The sequence below is a fragment of the Cimex lectularius genome, unplaced genomic scaffold (genome assembly GCF_000648675.2).
Source record: "Cimex lectularius strain Harlan isolate CLEC.00 unplaced genomic scaffold, Clec_2.1 scaffold119, whole genome shotgun sequence".
Taxonomy (NCBI): domain Eukaryota; kingdom Metazoa; phylum Arthropoda; class Insecta; order Hemiptera; family Cimicidae; genus Cimex; species Cimex lectularius.
The window spans coordinates 465,309-484,917 of NW_019392789.1; the positions used below are offsets into that span (position 1 = coordinate 465,309).

The following is a 19,609-nucleotide window of genomic DNA, read 5'->3' on the forward strand; positions in this document are numbered from 1 at the left end:
AGATATGTTCGTCGTATTTGTATCTATGATTGTTTTGATTTATGTTATAAACAGTAGAAAAGCAAGAAAAAATAAGGCTGTAATATTATCGCCAACATTATTAGCATATGTCCATCGCCATTTAGAGCCTAGACAAGAATACTGTAAGTATTGGTTAGTGTTAATTGAACATTGACTTATTTGCTTTGATATTTTTTATTATTTACGCAAAAATGTGTTAATATTTAATGACCAGTTCGCGAATTCTCCTGATTTATCAATGCGGCGAAGATAATCGTATAATCGTTCTGTTCGTTAACGCTATTAATATTTTTACATATAAGCCATTTGGATATTCTTGATGCAATCTGAGTGCAAAAGCTTGATAAATTTGTTCACCTTAAGTTCAGAATAATCGAATTTATTTATGTTAATCAAAACCAGTTAATTGTCGCATCTTCGCGCACTTGAATTTTCTGACCACGCCTATGATTCCAAGGAACAAACCTCGCGACCTACTTTCACAAAGACTTTTTTCAAGACAAGACGAGGGGAGACGTAGGTGTAATACCGCCAGGGATAAAAGCAGGGAGAAGCAAGACTCGACCTAGGTCACCAAGAGGGATGACTCGACGTTTGCATGAAAGGTACTTATCAAAACGAGCTATTTTGCTTCCAATCGAACTGTACAAAGTTCAAAGTCACACTCTTATCATATGAAAACTCAGAGCAAATTACCTTCTAACTACAAAGTAAATTTTATTAGGAACCTTCTCCAAAATCTGCCATTTTGGTATTTTTACCGCAAATTTGTGCAGTGTTATATGTTATTAAATATTGTTATTTGTTGAGAGCATATTCCGAATCTTTATCAAAGCCCTTAAGGCACAGTTTCTAGTGCATTGGACGCCTGTAGTCAGCTTCGAACTTCATTCACAATGTGTGCAAATAAAAACCATGGTTTTTATTGACAATATGGTGGTAAATTTATAATTTTGTTGGAAATGAAGGTATGAGCCACATAGTCGCATGAAAGTTTAGTCAGGATTAGTCACAAAAGACCTTTAGCGACAATCTACTCTAAGTTTATAAACACAGCAAACATTACCTTAATGAACAGTGTGCTCGGACTGTACTGACCTCTCCTAACCTTACCTACCGCTCTTCTTGCATCCTTTCCCGTTAATACAGTAGTACAATCCTCTGACCCCGATGCTAACGCTGTTTAGGATATCGCTGTTACCCCGATGACCTCATCTCACCACCTAGTTGCATCCTTTGCGCTCGATACGGCAATACTATCCTCTGATCCCGATGCCACAACTTCTTCGGATATCCTTTTAACCGCAGATGACCTGACAGCTACCTTGCATCCCTCAACTGCTTCGAAAAAACTACAGAGACATACCTGATGTATAGCAGACTGGTGTAGACAATGAAAAATTAATATCAATGAAATCAAGGGCATCCATGTTAGCAGGAGAAGCAACTCTCCTCTAATAAGATCTATAATATATTTAAACAATGTTCCTACCGCCTAATCTGACCATGCGTTATCTTGGGTTCAACTCATATTCTCAAGCTTAAGATGGATTCAGCTTACGCGACAAAAACCACCAGAACTAAGCAGAAGCTACGGTCCACCCTCCAAGCTTATGGGGCAATTATGAAAAACAAACTTACAGTATACAAAATACAACTATAACTGATTTGCAGTATGGTATAGAACTCTGGGGAACCGGTACACCTCTCAACATGTGTTGTCTCCTATTGATCTAAAAATCCTTAGATTAATTTGCTCAATGTTCCTGAATGCTTTCAACACCACAAAATTACCAACTTCTATAGAAAACTATCGCAATAGTCTTTTCAAGTCTGTTCAGCAGATACCATCCGTAATTCTATAAGGTCAGGCGGAAATGGCCCCGCGACCTCCTTTCTGAGGAATAGTAATCAACTAGTGAAATGTAGTGCAACAGGAGAATAATATTGCTTTTTGGTTCTTTCAAAACGACCATGTAAATAATTGCTAATATATGTATACGTATCCTCAAATATCATGTTTCAATTAGATTGTAAAAAAAGACGCAATAGACCTTTCGGACAACTTAGTCAAAGCTTATAAACACAGCAAAGATTAAAACCTAAAAAATTCCTTTCGTAACTGCTTACCGGATGATGAGAACTTTTCTGCAGCGATTCGGTTGACATTTACTTTCGGCAAAGTCATAATTGGTTGAAGCACCGAACCCACCATTTAGAAAATTATCGCACCCGGTTTTAAAAAATTCTTTCGCAAGGCATTCCGAAGTTATTCCGGCTTAACGGAAATCGAATCAGATCGCAAATCCGTGTGGTAGGCTGATGGTTTTCCTTATTTTATACGACCTTTGTCATGTAAACATTCAAATCTATAATATTTCAGTAAAGTTCGAACAACGAAGCAATAAAACAAATTTAAAAGAAATTATAAAAAGTCATAAAAAGTAAGGAAATAGTTTTTAACCTGGTGATCTTTCATACATTATTTATCTCATTATTTCCAATTTTTAAAGTTTCTAATTCACTTAAAATGCGTTGAGTGATCAGGCAGTCTGCTGACAGCGGTTTGATCAAAACTGATCTATCAATAACAAACGTAGACTATCAAAGTTAGTACTGTGAACATAATCCTTATTTCTTATCCTTTTCTTCTTCAATGCAATAAACACTTTTGTATAACTCCCATTCATAATTTGCCTCAACTTTCACAATATGCCTAAAACGATTATTTTATGGTTCTGCGAAAAATCTCAAGAATTAATTGAACCAAGGATTTTAAATAGGTTCTCAAGAGAAAAAGAAAATCTAGACGACCTCTAACCACATAATAAAGACGAGGCTTACAACTTTTCATACCCTTGCGTAACTGTCACGAATTATAACCGTTGAGCGTTTTCCTTCAAAACTGCATAACGTGAAGCGGAAGCAGCTGAACTCGACGGACCCTGATGGACCTCGTTGAACAGTGGGAGAAGCAGAACGGCATTTCTTAACAATACAGAAAGGACAACAAAACTTCTGCCCATACTGACATAAATCCAGCACATAAATAGAACATTATATTTTTCAATAAGTTATGAATTTCAAAACTACATATAAATTATTAATTAAAACACCAAAGACTAAAGCGATGGGAGATGTCCTCTTGTACTTCGATCTAAATAGGTGTCTATACATTGTTAGCCTACTTTGTGACTGATTGGCTTTAGGCTGTTAATCAGGTACCATAGCCTGGCTAGCAGATGTTTCGCGTAGGAGACTACTTGAGGTTTGTTTCTTCGCCTTAGCAAAAACTACAGACCCTAACAATAACACACAAAATGCCCGTTGTCTTCCTCTTTTTTCTTATGCCAGTTGAGTAAATTTATCGTTTATACGTTCACACGGATGTACTGCAAGTACCTCAAACAGCTACATTGAACATAATAGGCTATACATCAAAGACAGCTGTTTACTATATTTAAAGACATTACTAAGTCCATATAGCTAAGATATGAGATTGGGAACAGGAATGAAGAAGTGGCTACCCAGGAGTGTCTACCTTGTTTTCGAGTTCATTATTTAACTTTAGACTGTTAATCAGGTTCCATAGTCCGGTTAGTGAATTTTTCCCATCCGGTAATTTTGGCGTACGTTGTGTGGGTGTTGATCCTCAAGATTTGGATTCATTTTTTATGTGACTTTTTTTATCGCTATGCCAGGCTCTTGGCAATATGTCGGCCTGCTCTTACCCCTGTTTTCTTGACTACCCGGGAATCCAGGAGTGCCAGGACATTATTTACTCTCCCCCACCATTTCAAGCAATTCCAGATACCTTTTAACTTCAACCTATGAGGTTAAACTTTGAGTGCTGCCTGGCTGTCAGAGAGTATGACTAACTTAAGTGGATACCAAGATTTTCTTTATCTCTCTGACCCATGTTCTATAGCTTGGGCTTCCTTGATTTTGAGCCGTCGGTGTACCAGAAAGAATTGGCCTAAGGGGTCCTTAGGTCAGTCTTCCCTTTCTGAAATTCTATTATAAAGTTGTATTTGGGTGTGTAGCATCAGTCAGCACACTTAGTATGGCGTCAACCTTTAACCCCTCCCTAAGCCCATTAACATGCAACAGCCTTGGAAAGTTGAAGCCTACGAGAAGTTGTTCCAACTATTACTTGTATGAGTATTTACTCATACAAGGAATAGTGGATGTAAGTGTGGACATATGGAGTGGAACTGTGGGGTTCTGCCAAACCATTAAGTGGAAACCAAACCGATAAGTGGAAGGCTTATTACTTCCCAACCTGCAGTTGGCGTGCCCACATGGCTCCAGCGACACTTAGCAATTGTTGCCTTTGCGTTTCACTTAGTACCATGATGTCCTTAGACTGCAGGGTTTTGATCCACCACACTGGTTAATGATTATGACCGTTCTAGAGACCTGTGTGATGTGGACTGACAGCGGTATGGAGAGGTAGTTATAGAGGGGTTTGAAACGATTATATTTTTTGCTAGGGAATGCAAAAATTGTCCATTGAAAGGTGGTATCAATAGAGCTGTCCGTTAAGTTCACTATATTATAATTGGTAGTACTGTTTAATTTGTTCCAACAATTTGGATAACATTTAAATATGCGAACCATTCCGATCCTAAGGACTTTTTTTAATCAAAAACAAGACTTAAAAAAAGAAAAGTAGCATAAACCGAAGACAAGTGCCCAAACTATTTAAAAATCACTACTTCCTCACGATGCAAGAGATTTTCGGATCGTTTTGTATAATAATAGAAATCCAATGTAGAAGTGCCGACCCCGTGCTTTTCAGCCCGAAAAAGACGGATGGTTATGGTTACAGTTGGGTGGATTATATTGGGTTGTCCGGAAAATAATGCAGGATTTTAAGTTTTCATTAAAAAAAATCTATATAAAATATTCTGTTTACGTTTACAGGATTACTCATNGGAAATTATTTTGATTAAAGAACATTGCTTTAAAGTAACTAGTTTCTTTTTTTTTGTTTAATACCAAAATCCTGCATTATTTTCCGGACAACCCAATAGCTTGTCTAATCCATCATCCTCGAACCCAAGGAAAACAATCGCTGCGAACACTCCTTATTCCGAGCGTTATTCAACAATGTTACTTTTGGTTGAATATTTGAATATTTGGTACAAATGTTCGAAAGCATAAAATGTATTTATTTTCGTACTTATTACTAATACTGATTATTACTTATCAATTATAGGCAATATGGGTACCAAACAAGCTCAGTTTTGTGTAAAGGTAGTACTCCTTTTTTCTGTACTGTCCTTCTCTAGAGGGCACAATAGAATATTTGGCATAGTCTTTCCCTGTTTCTTTCGAATAGGGACCCACCCAATCTGTGGCATTCTTGGTCTAATGTTCTTTTATTGTAGCTGTTCTTCTCCTATTGACGACATACCTGCCAGTAGGGTATTTCGTAGTTAATCCTAGCAGGACACTATCATTTGAACATGTTTCAAAAAGGAGACGAGTTCTCTGCTTTTAAGAAATTACCTCAGCGGACAAAGTTTGTTAGATATGGCCCATTAATTTTCCCGTCTTAATTATCCCACTGCAATTGCCTAAACGCTCCCTCCATTAAACAAGGAGCGGCCTCAATCCGTCAAACCATTCTCTGCCGGGGCTGATGTTCCGTTTGCACAAAGATTTCAGTAACCCTTCAAACCCAAATTCCAAATCCGAGAAGGGTTATGGAAGGTGATCACATTAGAATAAGTTTTTCCTCACAAAATCTTTACGAATAATTATATTATTCTGGAATCTCTTTTTAAGACGTTCTTTATATTAAAGCCTCCGATAGAATTAAGAAAACTGGTAATGATTACCCAGAGTACAATATTTAAACAAATTTACGGCACTCATAAAATTTGAACTGTCTTGTTAACAAAACGTACAATCAAGATTTTTAAAATTATATTTATTCTATAAATATTTTTACATAATGTGAACACAAAACGTTTGTTTCCCACGGTCAGAGCACTAACACTGCAATGCCAGTACTACACCCGGAGGGCACATGCCATGAGAAACCAGTCAATGCTGACACTCATTGTGAAGGATTAAGGTGCAAGATTGTGTTGAGGCCAACGTGGCGGTTTTCGGTTCGGAATAGGGCTCGAGCAGTACGACTAGGATGATTTAGATGATGTAGACGGTATTTTGAATGGTTTGGCAAAACCCCTCAGTTCGACTCCATATGTCCAAAGTGGTCGCAGTAAAAGTCTCTGTGTAAGGTTAGTTTAATTTCAACTTTAAATCAAGTTTGATTTCGGTCCTTAAAGTCTTCGTAGTTGTTCGAGTCTTCTGTTGTTTCTTTTGTCTTGTGTGGGCCTGCTGCCTAGGTATAGAGATAACACCTCGATCTGGGTAGATCTATTGTGCTCCCCTGTTTTTTACAACTCACTGGCCAGCTGTAGGTTGTTAATTAACCTCCATAGCCATGACAGCGGCTCCTTAGTGTAGGACCTTGCGTGTTTTTTCCTGTCGTACTGGCAAGAACCTGCACCTACATAAACCTTCACAGAAACAACAGTGGTCTGCACCTCTTCCTGACCGCATGTGCTTTCTTAAGTGGCAGAGCTCTGCCAGGAGTCCAACCAGAATCCTGGTTCGGTTGCGGTTGCCTTCCAATAATTCCTTTGTAAGTTTTGCGGATGCCCCTTCTATGAATCTCTTCGCAGCCTCATGCCTGTTCGATTGATCCATCAGGTTTTGGACTTATTAAGGTTCCATTTTAAGATGTATCCTCTTTTGAGGCAGGATGCTAAGCCACAGTTGCTTGTGCCTCCCGCTGGAAGTCTATCTCGCTTTGTTGCTGATATACAGTGAACACTTTTATTTTATTTTATTTATTTTTTTTAAGCCAACGTGCACTAAGTGCATTTTTCTTCACCAGTCTCCGATAAGCTCAAGGTGTTTTTGGATTTTAGGCTTGGATAGGATTCGAGTTAGAGGAAATTGCGGTATCGTCCGCGTAGGTAGTGAGGATGGTATTAGTGTGTAGGTAGGTCAGCAGAATAAATATAAAAAAAATGGGACCAAGAATACTCCCTTGTGGGACGCCGGCTTGTATCTGTTCTGAGAAGTCGTTGACGCACCTCACTCTAAAGCAGCGGTCGGTTAGGATATAGTAATAAGGAGTGGGTAGGAAGCGTTGAGGTTTATAATGAATAAGTTTGTATAGCAAAATGCCCTCTTAAAAACAATGAAGATTAAACATATAATAAGTTCATGAACGACAAATTGAAAAGGACAAATATAAAAAAGTAAAATAATTCCTTTCATAAAGGAGGGCTTAACGTCCAACTACCCGATGGGTATCGCGGAAAATTGGTCCAACAAACCACTTACCTATTACATACTTTTGCCAATTAAAATTCCATGGGCTACGCCGGGATTCGAACTCACAAACGCTAGTGTGGCAGGTATGAGGCCTAAACCACTCGACCACCAAAGCCAAATATACCAAAGTATAACTAATCGTTTGTCGGAGCTAATTTCTAAAAATTTGATTTAAAAGAACGTGTAATAAAAGGGAATGTTTTTTGGCACATCTGTTCTTAGCTTTTGCGACACCTCCATTCATAACAGCGATGTAAAAAAAGGTATTTGCTGTTTGGCGCGTGCTATTTTTAAAATAGTAACCCGGTCCATTTAAGCGATTAATTTATTAATATCACAAAATTAGATTGTGGGCCCAGTTATCGGAAAATTTCGAAATTAATACATTGTTTATATTATAATTTTCAGGTCATTGAGTCTCCAAAGCACTGTTAATAATGAAGATATTTTCATTTTAAATTATTATTTTTAAATAATTTAAAAGTTTTTTGTATTGACGTTTGGATCTGTTATTTTATGTAGTTGATTTATTTAACTTGCGCACCAAATGTAAGCGCATGATCATCACTTTTGCTTTTAGTTTTAAGTAAGAGAAGTAGAACAAGTTTTAACTTTTCATTTAAACTTTGTGTTTCAACTAAGAATCTGTTATGATTACCTTTTTTATAACCCAATGAACGTATTCTAAGTAGGTGGTTAATGAGTAAATGAGACAGATACAAGAAGCTTGTATTATCAACATTACATTCCGACCTAATGACTAAAACTTTTCTACTATTACTTGAACAAACTTTTCAACTAATATTTTGTGAGACGATGAACCTTGAGAACCTGAAGTTTTGTCAGGTCCATCGTCACTGGTTGGTTTTTCGCAGACAACAATAAATCTTAGAATATTCACTGGCTGTTTTCAACAATCTTTGACATCATATGCAAATATTGATTGAAACAAAACATTTTATTTTTTTTTTAAAGACATTATGAGGAGTTCAGTATCAGGTGGACCAATAGTTTCGAAACTAATGTTTTCTATAATTTATCTAATATGAATGAATAGTCAACTAATTTATTGAGAGATTCTTAATTTAAGTTTGTGGAGCGATGAACCAGTAGTTGGTGGTTTGTCAGGGGTATAAGCAGAGTGAGGCTGATAACACCACAAATTAAGAAAAAGCAGAATGAAAACTGACTGATCAGGCAAGGCAAGACTTCCTAACCATAATGTTGTACAAGCCCCGACCGCAGATGGCTAAATGCCGAATCTCATATGACAGACAGACAAACTGCGAGCCAAGGAAGACGAGGATAACCTCTAAATAGCCTAAAAGCTCCAACCCATATATGTCCCTATTTTCAATCTTTACACAAACCATATTCATGGTTCTTCGTATGAAAATATAATCCTGGTCTCTCTTTCACACCTGTTTTGGTTTATCAATAATGTTTCGAAATTTCAGCATCTTCAGTGGCTTGTCAAGATTATAAGCAGGGGGCAGAGGCAAGCGTACCCAATTAAGACCTGATTTTAATCCACAGAAAATATCGAAATGACGAAACATCTAACATCCCAAACTAGCGAACCAAGGCAGGTCAAATAGTCAAAAAAACGTCAGTAGATGGTTAGGTATATCAGGAGGGTGAGGCAGGAGTATCAAACAAGGCTTGTAACAAACCCATCTAAAACTACCACTTTCAGTTACCTACCAAGCTATCAATAGCATCCTGGTCGGCTTTTCTTCGCTATTTTGGCCTGTCAGTGCGTTTCAAAATCCCCATCTTCAGTTGTTGGTCAGAACTATAAGCAAGTTAATGCAAATAATCAGTGTCCTTGCAAGAAACCACCTCTGAAGATAGCGACATGCTGAGACATTTATGACAGACCAAACCAACGAGACTGGGAAGGCCAGACTGACCTCCAAATAGTCTAAAAAATATCACCTTGTACGGATAAAAAACAGAGTAAGGCTTAAAAACCTTACACGAACCCAAAGAAGATGGTGAAGTGACGAAACTCATCTGCCCGATCAAACTAGCGAACCAAGGTATACCAAAATGACCTCTTGCCAAAAAGAAGCCATCAGTTATTGGTGAGGCAAGAAATCTAAACTACAATCTTATTTTAATAGTTACACGAACCCACAGAAGATGGCTAAAAGCCAAAACTCATATGACACATGAAACTTGCGAACCAATCCTTACTACGGATGGCCATCCAACAGTCCAAAAGCCATGATTCCCGGGGTAGATATATAACCAGGTTGAGGTAAGCTTACCCAACTACGTCCTCATTTTAATCTTTGCCCGAAACCACAGAAGATGGCGAAATGACGAAACTGATCTGCCATTCCAAACTAACGGACCATGACAGACCAAATAGTCGAAAATCCATGATTCCTGGGTCAGATCTATAAGCAGGTTGAGGCAAGCTTGCCCAACTACATCCTCATTTTAGTCCTTACATAAACTACCAAAAGATCACGAAACCCATCTGCCATTCCAAACTAGTAAACCAAGGCAGACCAAGTCGAAAAAGCATCAGTGGCTAGTCAGGTAGCCAGGTCAGGCTAGGCAGAATGAGGCAAGACTACCAAACTAAGTCCTTATTGTAATCCTTACATAAACCCACCTCCGAAGGTGCCGAAACGCATTCTGGCAGGCAAAACAGCAACGAGAGGTGTACGAGAAAGTTCGAAACTAAACTACAACTTATTTAATATTACTCGGTTAATCAGTAAATATCTCAGATAGGTCGGTTAATGATTTTCAAATAGTTACATCATTGTGTACTCATAAATTTTTTTTTTTAAATAAATAAATACACAAATCACTATACTATCATTTTATCATGATGATTTTTTTTATCACATCGTGTTTTAAGAGGGTATAAAATATAAAACAAATAATTCGCCTTAATATTTCAGCGTAAAATTAGATTTAAATAGTCAATAAAATCAGCAAATTCTTTGTTTTTATTATCACTTAATCAACAGATGTATTTTATTCTGGAGAATGTTAGAGTAATCATCTTAATCATTTACTTAACATTTCATCTGTAGACACTTTAAATAATTAGTACAAAAAGCCATTTAGTTATCATTTTTTTATGAATAAGTTATTTGTAAAATGGAGGATTTCAGTATCTTATACAAGTATTTGTTAATATTTTGATGTCTTTTATTAGAATTGAAAGATTGGTCATTATAAAATTTATGTTCGACCTGTCAACGTAGCTTTTTGTCCGACGAAGACGTGCAGGAAATGGTTTCAAGTGGTTTCCGATCGATATGGCCATTGAATTGGCAATTAATCGATTGGAGAACGTCCCAGGAAATCCATGAACGATGGAGGCCGAAGAGCGGGGCCGGCACCTAGCCGAAAATATAGGCCGGCCGGGGGGAAAAGCTCGATAAATTTATGTTATGCGCAGTTGTGCTTGAAGCCCTCGGAATGTTTATCCGATTGAGAGAGTCCGCCGTCCGTCCTCATCCCAAGTCCTCCTTATTCAGGCGGATCATCTGGAATGATGCCAACACGATTTCGATACGCTTGTCGGACCATCTCAGACGTCCCGACATTCCTGTTCGAAACTCTCAAAGCCAATATGAAGGGCGGAGGAAACCAGTTATGGGCCAATTATGCTCAAACTATGGAGAGACTGGCAAACATAAAGTTTCATCCGAACCAGCGCAAACATACTTACTTTTACCATATATAGACTGTAATCTACAACATAACTCCTACAGTAGGAGAATTGAGCTCAACAAAATATCAAAATTTTCTTTATTTCTAAAAACTCTAAAAATAAGAAATTTAACCAGAAAAATCAATTATTTAGACTTGATAAAAAGAACCTGTCTTATTTTTATTCTTCTGAGATGTTCAAGACAAAATAGTTTTTCTAAATAATTAATTCATTTAAACAAAATTAAGTTGTGCCTTCTTGACATTATAATTCATAAAAGAGACCGCTTTTTAACAAAAATTATTTAAAATTAACAGTATAACAAACAATTTTGACCTCATACCTTTCCGAAAGACTGTTATATGACCAAGTTAAACAACAAGGCGAATACTCTTGAGTTTTGAAATCAAGGCTGGCATACCACAAGGTAGCATCCTAGGCGCCGTTCTGTTTTTGCTGTCCTCGTCCAAAAACGTACCCATGTATACACAAACCGACTGTACATGGCATTCCAACAGATTCCATGAACGGACAGATATTTGGAAGGTCAAAATTTCACATTTAGAAAATTAGTGGACAAACCAATCGTCTTCAATATAAAGTACAATAGTTCCTTCTCAGAAATCAATAAAACATTTAAGTATGAGAATAGATTAAAAATTAAATTGGAAAGCAGACATCAAAAAGCAAAGGAAATAACTTGATTTCAAATGCCTTTACTCAACTTTATTGTTTCCTAATAGTTATAAGAATTTAGTAAGTTTAAAATGAAGTATACTTCACTAAAGCTCTATTTATGCCATATTTATTTCTAGAAAAAACAATACAGAACCATCGATACAAGCAATAGAACAAAACAAAATTTTTTTTTCAGACATACTCTTGGTCCTTTAGGGCCTCTATAGGGCGGCTGTCCTTATGTTTTATGTAGGCAACATTGATCGACCAAGGGTAGAATGTAATTTAGAGATCAAGTTTCTGGTCAGATTGGATTTACATGGGAAAAAACAATACAAAACTGCGACAACTTTCCTAGCTTTCGACAACCAGGGTTTTATTGCGTAGTTGCTCAAATATAATCTCCCTATAAAATGGCATGAATTTAGTTTATATATGAAAAGGATAAATAGTTTACCAATAAAATAATGAAAAAATGTTCATTATTGCAATGTTGATAAGGAGTCAATTTACGTCGCATTGAAATTAGCGTGATTTAGTCAGTGATAAATTGTAAACTATGTACTATGAAATGCTCAAAAACTGCATTTTTTGTCAGTTTAAGCAAAAGTAAATAAGGTGCGTGGGTGGCCGCAACGGTTTAGGCGTTGACACGCGGTCATCACTGTACTGTAAAGGAACCAGGTTCGAATCGAGCGGCTCTACATTCGAACCCGACATACTTACAAATGGGCTTTTTTCAAAAGTTCCGGCATTCCGAGGGCTCATATAACCTCGTAGTTGAAATACCCTCGTCCAAAAAGTTAATAGCCAATAAATTTTATTCATTTAAAAAACGAAATAGTGCCTTTTTGGCCCTGTTTTCTTTAGCTTAATATAGTATTTATATTTTTAATTCAGCAAATTTAATCACAGCATGCTAATAAATAGACTTAGCTTATCACGGGTCGTAGTCAAGTAGTAGTGTGGAATTTCCACACGTTCACAACCATGGTAACTTCAGGTATTCCTCAAGGTTGACACTTGGCCCCACTTTTATTCGAATTACTTGCTCCCCCTTTGATGATGTTAAGATTTATAGTCCAATTAAAACAGTAACAAATTTTAATATGCTACAAAGTATCTTTAATTCTACTGTCCTACATTTCAAATACCGTCAAATAGGTACATGTAGAAAAATGAAATATATACAAAATTAAAACCAAGAGTGGAGAAAATACGCATTGGTATTACTTCAATGATAAAAAACGTGATCTTCTCTTGTGTCACACAATATTTGTGTCATTATCACTTTCACTATCACCACCATCACTTCTTAGGAGATCCCGCGCCATCGTCTGTTCAGTTGGCGAGGAGGGTTCGAAGGAATTCGTCGGGATGCCAGGATTCTGATGTGCTGATTTACGATGGTTGGCACTGTTTCGGGAACATATTAATGAAGAGGTTATATTCACGAATGTAATAGCAATTTGTTGTTTGTGTTATGCGGTTATGGTTTTTTAGTGTGTGTATTTATTAGTGTGAGTGGTGAAGGGCAGATGATGAAATATAGCGTCACAATCCCCCTCCAACGCAAAATGTGTGTTTAGGTCGATGGCAGAATATTTATAAAAATAATCCGTCGACGATAATTTAGATTAGATTATTAATATTGTGTGTACGTCGTATGGGGTACTCCACCGACTAAACAGACTGCGTGCAATGTATAGATGTGAATGTATTTATTTGTGCGACTTAGAAGTAGTTAGTTTTATGCTAGAATATATTTTGCATAAGTTGTGGGCTGAAATGACAGTCGAAATTCTCCGTTGGAGCCTAACACCGTTGGTTGGGAGGCGACGACCTCCTGGGCATCAAGATTAAGGGGTATACGAGCGACCCAACCGGCTAACGGTAGAAAACTCTCCTGAGGTGTAGACAGACCCTAGGGTAGCATCCTTCAGGAGAAAAGTCCAATAACAAATTTTCATCATTAAAAAAAATAATAATACTGTGATGAAAAAGGTTACATTCTTTCAAAGTGGACGCTCAATGAGAGCAACAAGTACGCCTTTTTGAATATGTAAATCATGCAAAAAGATAGATAGATGGATAGATAGATATACAAAGATAGAGAAATAGAGACAGAGAAGAGAGAAGAGAGAAGAGAGAAGAGAGAAGAGAGAGAGAGAGAGAGAGAGAGAGAGAGAGAGAGGAGAGAGAGGAGAGGAGAGAAAAGAGAGGAGAGGAGAGGAGAGAGAAGAGAGGAGAGAGAGAGAGAGGAGAGAGAGGAGAGAAAAGAGAGGAGAGAGAGGAGAGGAGAGAAAAGAGAGGAGAGGAGAGGAGAGAGAAGAGAGAGAGAGAGAGAGAGAGAGGAGAGAGAGAGAGAGAGAGAGAGAGAGAGAGAGAGAAATCCCCTTCAAAATGGTTTTCGCAATATGTATTTAGGTTTTAAAAATAAAAGTAAATGCGGGAAATAAGTAAATGGATTTTCAAGACCAAGAATTGGAGGCAGGAAATAATAATATAATGCATATATTGCAGCATCCAAAAAAATTTAATATCCAGTTTTGTGGTATGTTGGAAAGTTTTAAGTCCTGCAGGCTCCCCCTGCTTTGCAATAATATGAGTGCAATTTGGACTTCAGCTACGTTGTACAGTTTAATTTATCGTGGATATTGAGTGTATTTCTTCATATATCTGGCTTATTTATTCTGTTGGGTGATTACACCAAAAAATATACTGTATATTTTTAAGCATTTCTAGACGGTGAAATATACACATCTTAATTTAACTTACCTCCACCGAATAACGAAGCTGCGTCGAGTAGGTTGGGTGCTGGTCGGTCTTTGTCTCTCTCTGCAGGAGCCGAGGCATTCTCCTTCTCCATATCACACCCGCCACCTGGAACCGAAAGGACAGCATGAAAAGCTGGCGCACTTCTTTTTATCGAGGAGGGAGGCAATAAATCCTTATCTGAAGATAGAAAAGGAGGAGCCTTTGCCTCGACCCGGGAATTTGTACAAATTCATGCGCATTGGGTTAGAATGTAAAGTCTTTCCTAATACAATGAAACAGGATGCAAACATCAAGGAAGAAGGGAAATTATTTGAGTTTTCTGTTTAGAAACCATTTTTTTATTATTTAAAGAAAAGAATTTTTCCCATATTTTGTATAAACAACTATTAAACTATATTTTTATACAATCGTTCATGTTCAAAAGCATGAAAATATCTGTACGTACCAATAAAAACCAACATCCAAACTAAAAAATTTATTTGTAAGAGAGCCCTTAGGTTTATAAATAAAGGAGAAATATATTTTCTTACAAGATCTATATTTCAAACACACAAAGAAAAATTAAAAAGGGAATTTATCAAAAGACAACACAATCACGAAACCCAGCTCAACACAAATATAATCATTGAAGTACAGTGATCTAAAATGGGCATGTTATGATTAAGTCAAAAACAAATTTAATTTTAAGTCAATTAATTAATCTTTTTAGGCAAGGTTTTGGTTGAAATGAAAAAGCTAGTGCCACGAGCGGGATTCGAACCCACCACGTTCGGCACCACGCTCTACCACTTGAGCTATCGTGATCCAGTCGGACACCAACTCCCCATCTCAACCTACCTTTCGTATTTTCCCTCCTTTTTGCCATTTTTATGTCGTGTAATCAAGATTCGATTCTCGGCGACATATGAAGTTGCCACAGGGAGCTGTTAGTGAAGTTATACTTTGTTTTACTTATTAAATCCATTATATTTAGTGGTCTATTGGCCAAATTACTTCTTTCAATTAATTAATCTTTGTATGTAAGGTTTTGATTGAAATGAAAAAGCTAGTGCCACGAGCGGGATTCGAACCCACGGATCGTTGGATCGAAGTCACACGATAGCTCAAGTGGTAGAGCAGCGGCGTATTTAGCCGAAGGTCGTGGGTTCGAATCCCGCTCGAGGCACTAGCTTTTTCTTTTCAACCAAAACCTTACTTAAAAAGATTAATTAATTGAAAGAAGTAATTTGGTCAATAGACCACTAAATATAATGGATTTAACTTTAAGGGATGACTATTAGCATACTTACTGTCACATACAAAATCTATTTATCTATCAGGCAAAAAATTAGCCGAAAATACCAAGGTAATAAATTTCTTAATACTTCTAGAGAAACAAAACAATCTTTTGTACAAAAATTTTTATTTGGCTTAATTTAGAAATTTCAGGACATTTTTTATTATGAAATTTTTGTTTATTAGTAGATCACAGATCGCTGTTCCTCAGTCCTTCAGGGCTGTAGGTATTTTTAAATGTGTATAGTGTATGTGTATGTTTGTGTTGAGTCTGTAATGTCCTTATGTTAATTTATTGGAACGAATGTAATTTATTAGTGTGAAAAGAAGGGGTTATTGGAAGAATATCGAGTACTTTGGAACGAGTGTGTCTGGATAGAAAACTTAAATTATTAGCGAGAGTGGAGTTAGTTTAACCCCACCTCTTGGTGTAACGACTACTTTGGGGGAGTGAATTGAGCAGACCTCTAAGTTTGTGATGTAATATGTATTATATATTTACGACTTTTCCGCAGTTGAAAACCTGAGGTACAAACACGAGGCTAGAATTTTAGAATTTCAACAATGCAAGTATAAAAGCAGAAGGTCAGTAACCAGATTAAGAAGTTCAAATGGCTGCAGGTTGAAAAATTCTCGTGAAAGACCAAAAAAGAAGGAAAAGGCAGAGGGCCAGCGATGATCTCTACTGTTTTGTCGGCCCATAAACCTCCCTCATTATACATATGCAGGGTGTCCTTTATAGTTGGCCCGGCTATATTTCTCTTAAACTAATGACGCTATCAAAACTACATGTTTAATATTTTAGGTATAGTTACAAATGTTCACCTTTTTTTGGAGAAAAATTATTCAGGGTACCTCAGGCCTAGATCAACTTCAAATTTCACGATGAAATGGATTGACAAGCATTTTTCTATCATTTGCCGCAGCTCTTCAAATGAGGTGTCATTTGGCGTAGACACTGTTTTTTAAATGGCCCCATAGAAAATAACTATACCTACAACTAAGTGGAATAATTTTTTTCACCAATTTAAAATCCGATTCTTTTCAGCGTAAAGGAAAACTTTTAAAATGATGTATTAGTATGTGTAGGGTAGTATTTGTAATTTTGAACTGGGCCTGAAGTACCCTGTATAATTTTCCTCCAAAAAGGTAAAATTTGAAACTAGACAAGACTAAGTCATTGGTTCAAGAAAAATTCAGCCGGGCCATATAAAAAGGACACCCTGTATAAATAAGGTAATTAATTATTAAAATAATTTCTGGATAATTTTTGACTCGGAGAACTTATTATGGGTATTTTTGGCCAAGTTCACATCACACATGGTTGATTTTCAAATAAAAGAATATATATATATATATATATATATATATATTTCGAGGAGAATAGAGCAAAAAGCTGATCTGGTTCAGTTTTAAATGGTTTTCTTATCAATTTACAAATCTCAGACGTTCCCAAGTATCAGCCTTGGCCCAGAAGACAGACAGACAGAAACACATAAAATATAACCTGCAATCATCTGGGTGCGATATTATGTCCAAAATGAAAGTTGAAAACATGGTGAATATAAATTAATTCCAAGTTTTTGAATCAATCTAGATGTACGAAATAATACATGGATTTACATACATATGTTGATATTGCAAATATATGTCGTAAAATCTTTGTTTAATGTTGCAATAATTCATCTAAGAACTTGGAAGAGTAAACGTTAGATTATATATTTTCGACCATGTGCTGGTTTATTAAGTTTAAATTCTAAAGTTAAATAAAGAAAAGCTCTTCTCCTTTATGCTTTAAATAGCAGAAAGTTAAATATCTATGATTTTTTTATGTAGGGGGAGCTTTTTTCTGAATATTTTTGACCAAGCCTCACACTGTACCGCAGTGGTGATCCGGTTTCTCACAAATTTACAATTGTCACACGAATACAGACGGGGGTAAAATCAATGTTACCACCCCTTCTTTCCACCCTTTAAAGTGCAAACAAAAAAGGTGGCCAGCTCCGTCTCGGGGTCAAGGATTTCAATGAATTTTCATCCGGTAGATGAGAAACATCTGTGCTCCGGTCCCACAATTAAATTTATCCGACCGTCCACCGAATTCCCACACGTTCCTAATACACGAATATTTACAAACAAAACCCAATTAATGTCAAAAATGTGTTAATGTGATAATAAAATATAATAATTTAAGGTCGAAATTATAATATATATTTTTTAATTTGTTTATTTACACCTGCGCCAACTGCTGCGTTAAAGTCAATTTGATTACAAATTAGAGGACAAAATTAAACAAAATAAACATGCAAAATATACATAAATAAAAATAATGAATTATGAGTAGTCACTCCTATATTTAGCATTAATCACTTTCACTGTTATTCACTGTCACTTAGGAGGTCGCGAGGCCATTGACGCTTCAGCCATCGGGAAGGAATCCTTGGAAGGATGCGGGATTAAAGGTTTCTTACATGAGATTTTATGTGGCTGGATAATTTTTCTGAAACTTCTTGGAGCGGTTTTTCGCTACTTCAAGGTCATATTGAATATTAAAGTGAGTGTGAATGGTAACATAGGATACATAGAAATGAGCGTTGATGCTCGTTCGCAGGATATTCGATTGTCGGGATTGGGTTCTTCGGAGGTTGGAACGTTTAATTGAACCCCGAAGTTCTATGCCGTTCATATGAGTCTCAAATAGTAACATACAGTAATTTGTTTTCTTGAGTCAGTTTGGATCGTTTGGCCGAGATTAAAAAGTGTTAGTTCATCTCTTTTGAGTCGTGTGTGCAGATTTTTATGTAAGTCCTCTGTCAGTGAAACCTCAAGTTAGCGAAAACTACATTACCTGGAAGGTACAATATATTAAAATGATAGATTTTAAAATCAAAATTGCTGCGAAAAATACTATATATATATATCACACAGGGCGGGCGACCAGGACCCGAGGGGTTAAAAGCCTGAGTAGGCCCATACCCCATCCCTAAAAGGTCCGGGACCTGGTCGGCTCACAGTCCTGTATAAACCTTTTGGACCTATTCACAAACCCCAGGATTGTGGACCATTTTATCCTGGGGAGTGTTTTGGTTATGTCCTCTCCTTCGAAAGTATTAAATCTTTCCCTAGCATACCTATCGCATTCTGCGAGGTAGTGTCGAGCCGTTTCTTCTTTTGTTTCGCAGAAGCGGCAGAAGGGGTCTGGTAGAGTACCCATTATGAAGAGTTGTCTTCTCAAGGGGCAATGGCCCGTTAGGATACCTATCAGCCTCCTTATTCCCCTCCTAGAGTTAGAGAGTAGCCATTTCGTTTCTTTAGGTTTGATTTCCTTCAGAAACTCCTTCGATTGCCTGCATCCGGGGGACATATTCCATTCCTTAAGGAATTGTTTCATGCCCCAGCTACCTATACTCTCTTTTGCTTAAAGAGTGGGGTAATACCGGTTGTGGTCCGACAAACTCAGTATTTGATCCTTCCTTGGCCAGACTGTCCGCCTCCTCATTGCCATAGTGCCCCTTATGAGCAGACGAAAAATACTAACTTTGTATGTATAAAACTGCAAAAATAATATGGAATCCATCATACTTCCGTAAAATTAAGATACACTTTATTATAAAAATGTATTAATTATTCTTTCTATGGCCTTGGTTGAGATAAAAAAGTGAGTGTCAGGAGCGGGATTCGAACCTACGACCTTCGGCTAAATACGCCGCTACTCTACCACTTGAGCTATCGTGACTTCGATCCTCTCGGACACCAACTCTCCATCTCAACCAACAACCGTTCGAATTTTCCCTCTTTTTGCCATTTTCAAAT

The 19,609-nt window shown here is 37.0% G+C and overlaps 1 protein-coding gene across 12 annotated transcripts in view; it reads right to left on the minus strand.

Moving 5' to 3' along the window:
- Positions 1-19,609, minus strand: part of LOC106664199 (bromodomain adjacent to zinc finger domain protein 2B-like) — a 223,267-nt gene that overhangs the window by 59,395 nt on the left and 144,263 nt on the right. For all 12 annotated transcript variants that reach the window (XM_014389663.2, XM_014389664.2, XM_014389667.2 and 9 more), the window contains exon 2: positions 14,522-14,626. In XM_014389663.2, the coding sequence (XP_014245149.1) occupies positions 14,522-14,612 (91 nt within the window). In that variant the 5' untranslated portion in view covers positions 14,613-14,626. The remainder of the gene's footprint in view (positions 1-14,521; positions 14,627-19,609) is intronic.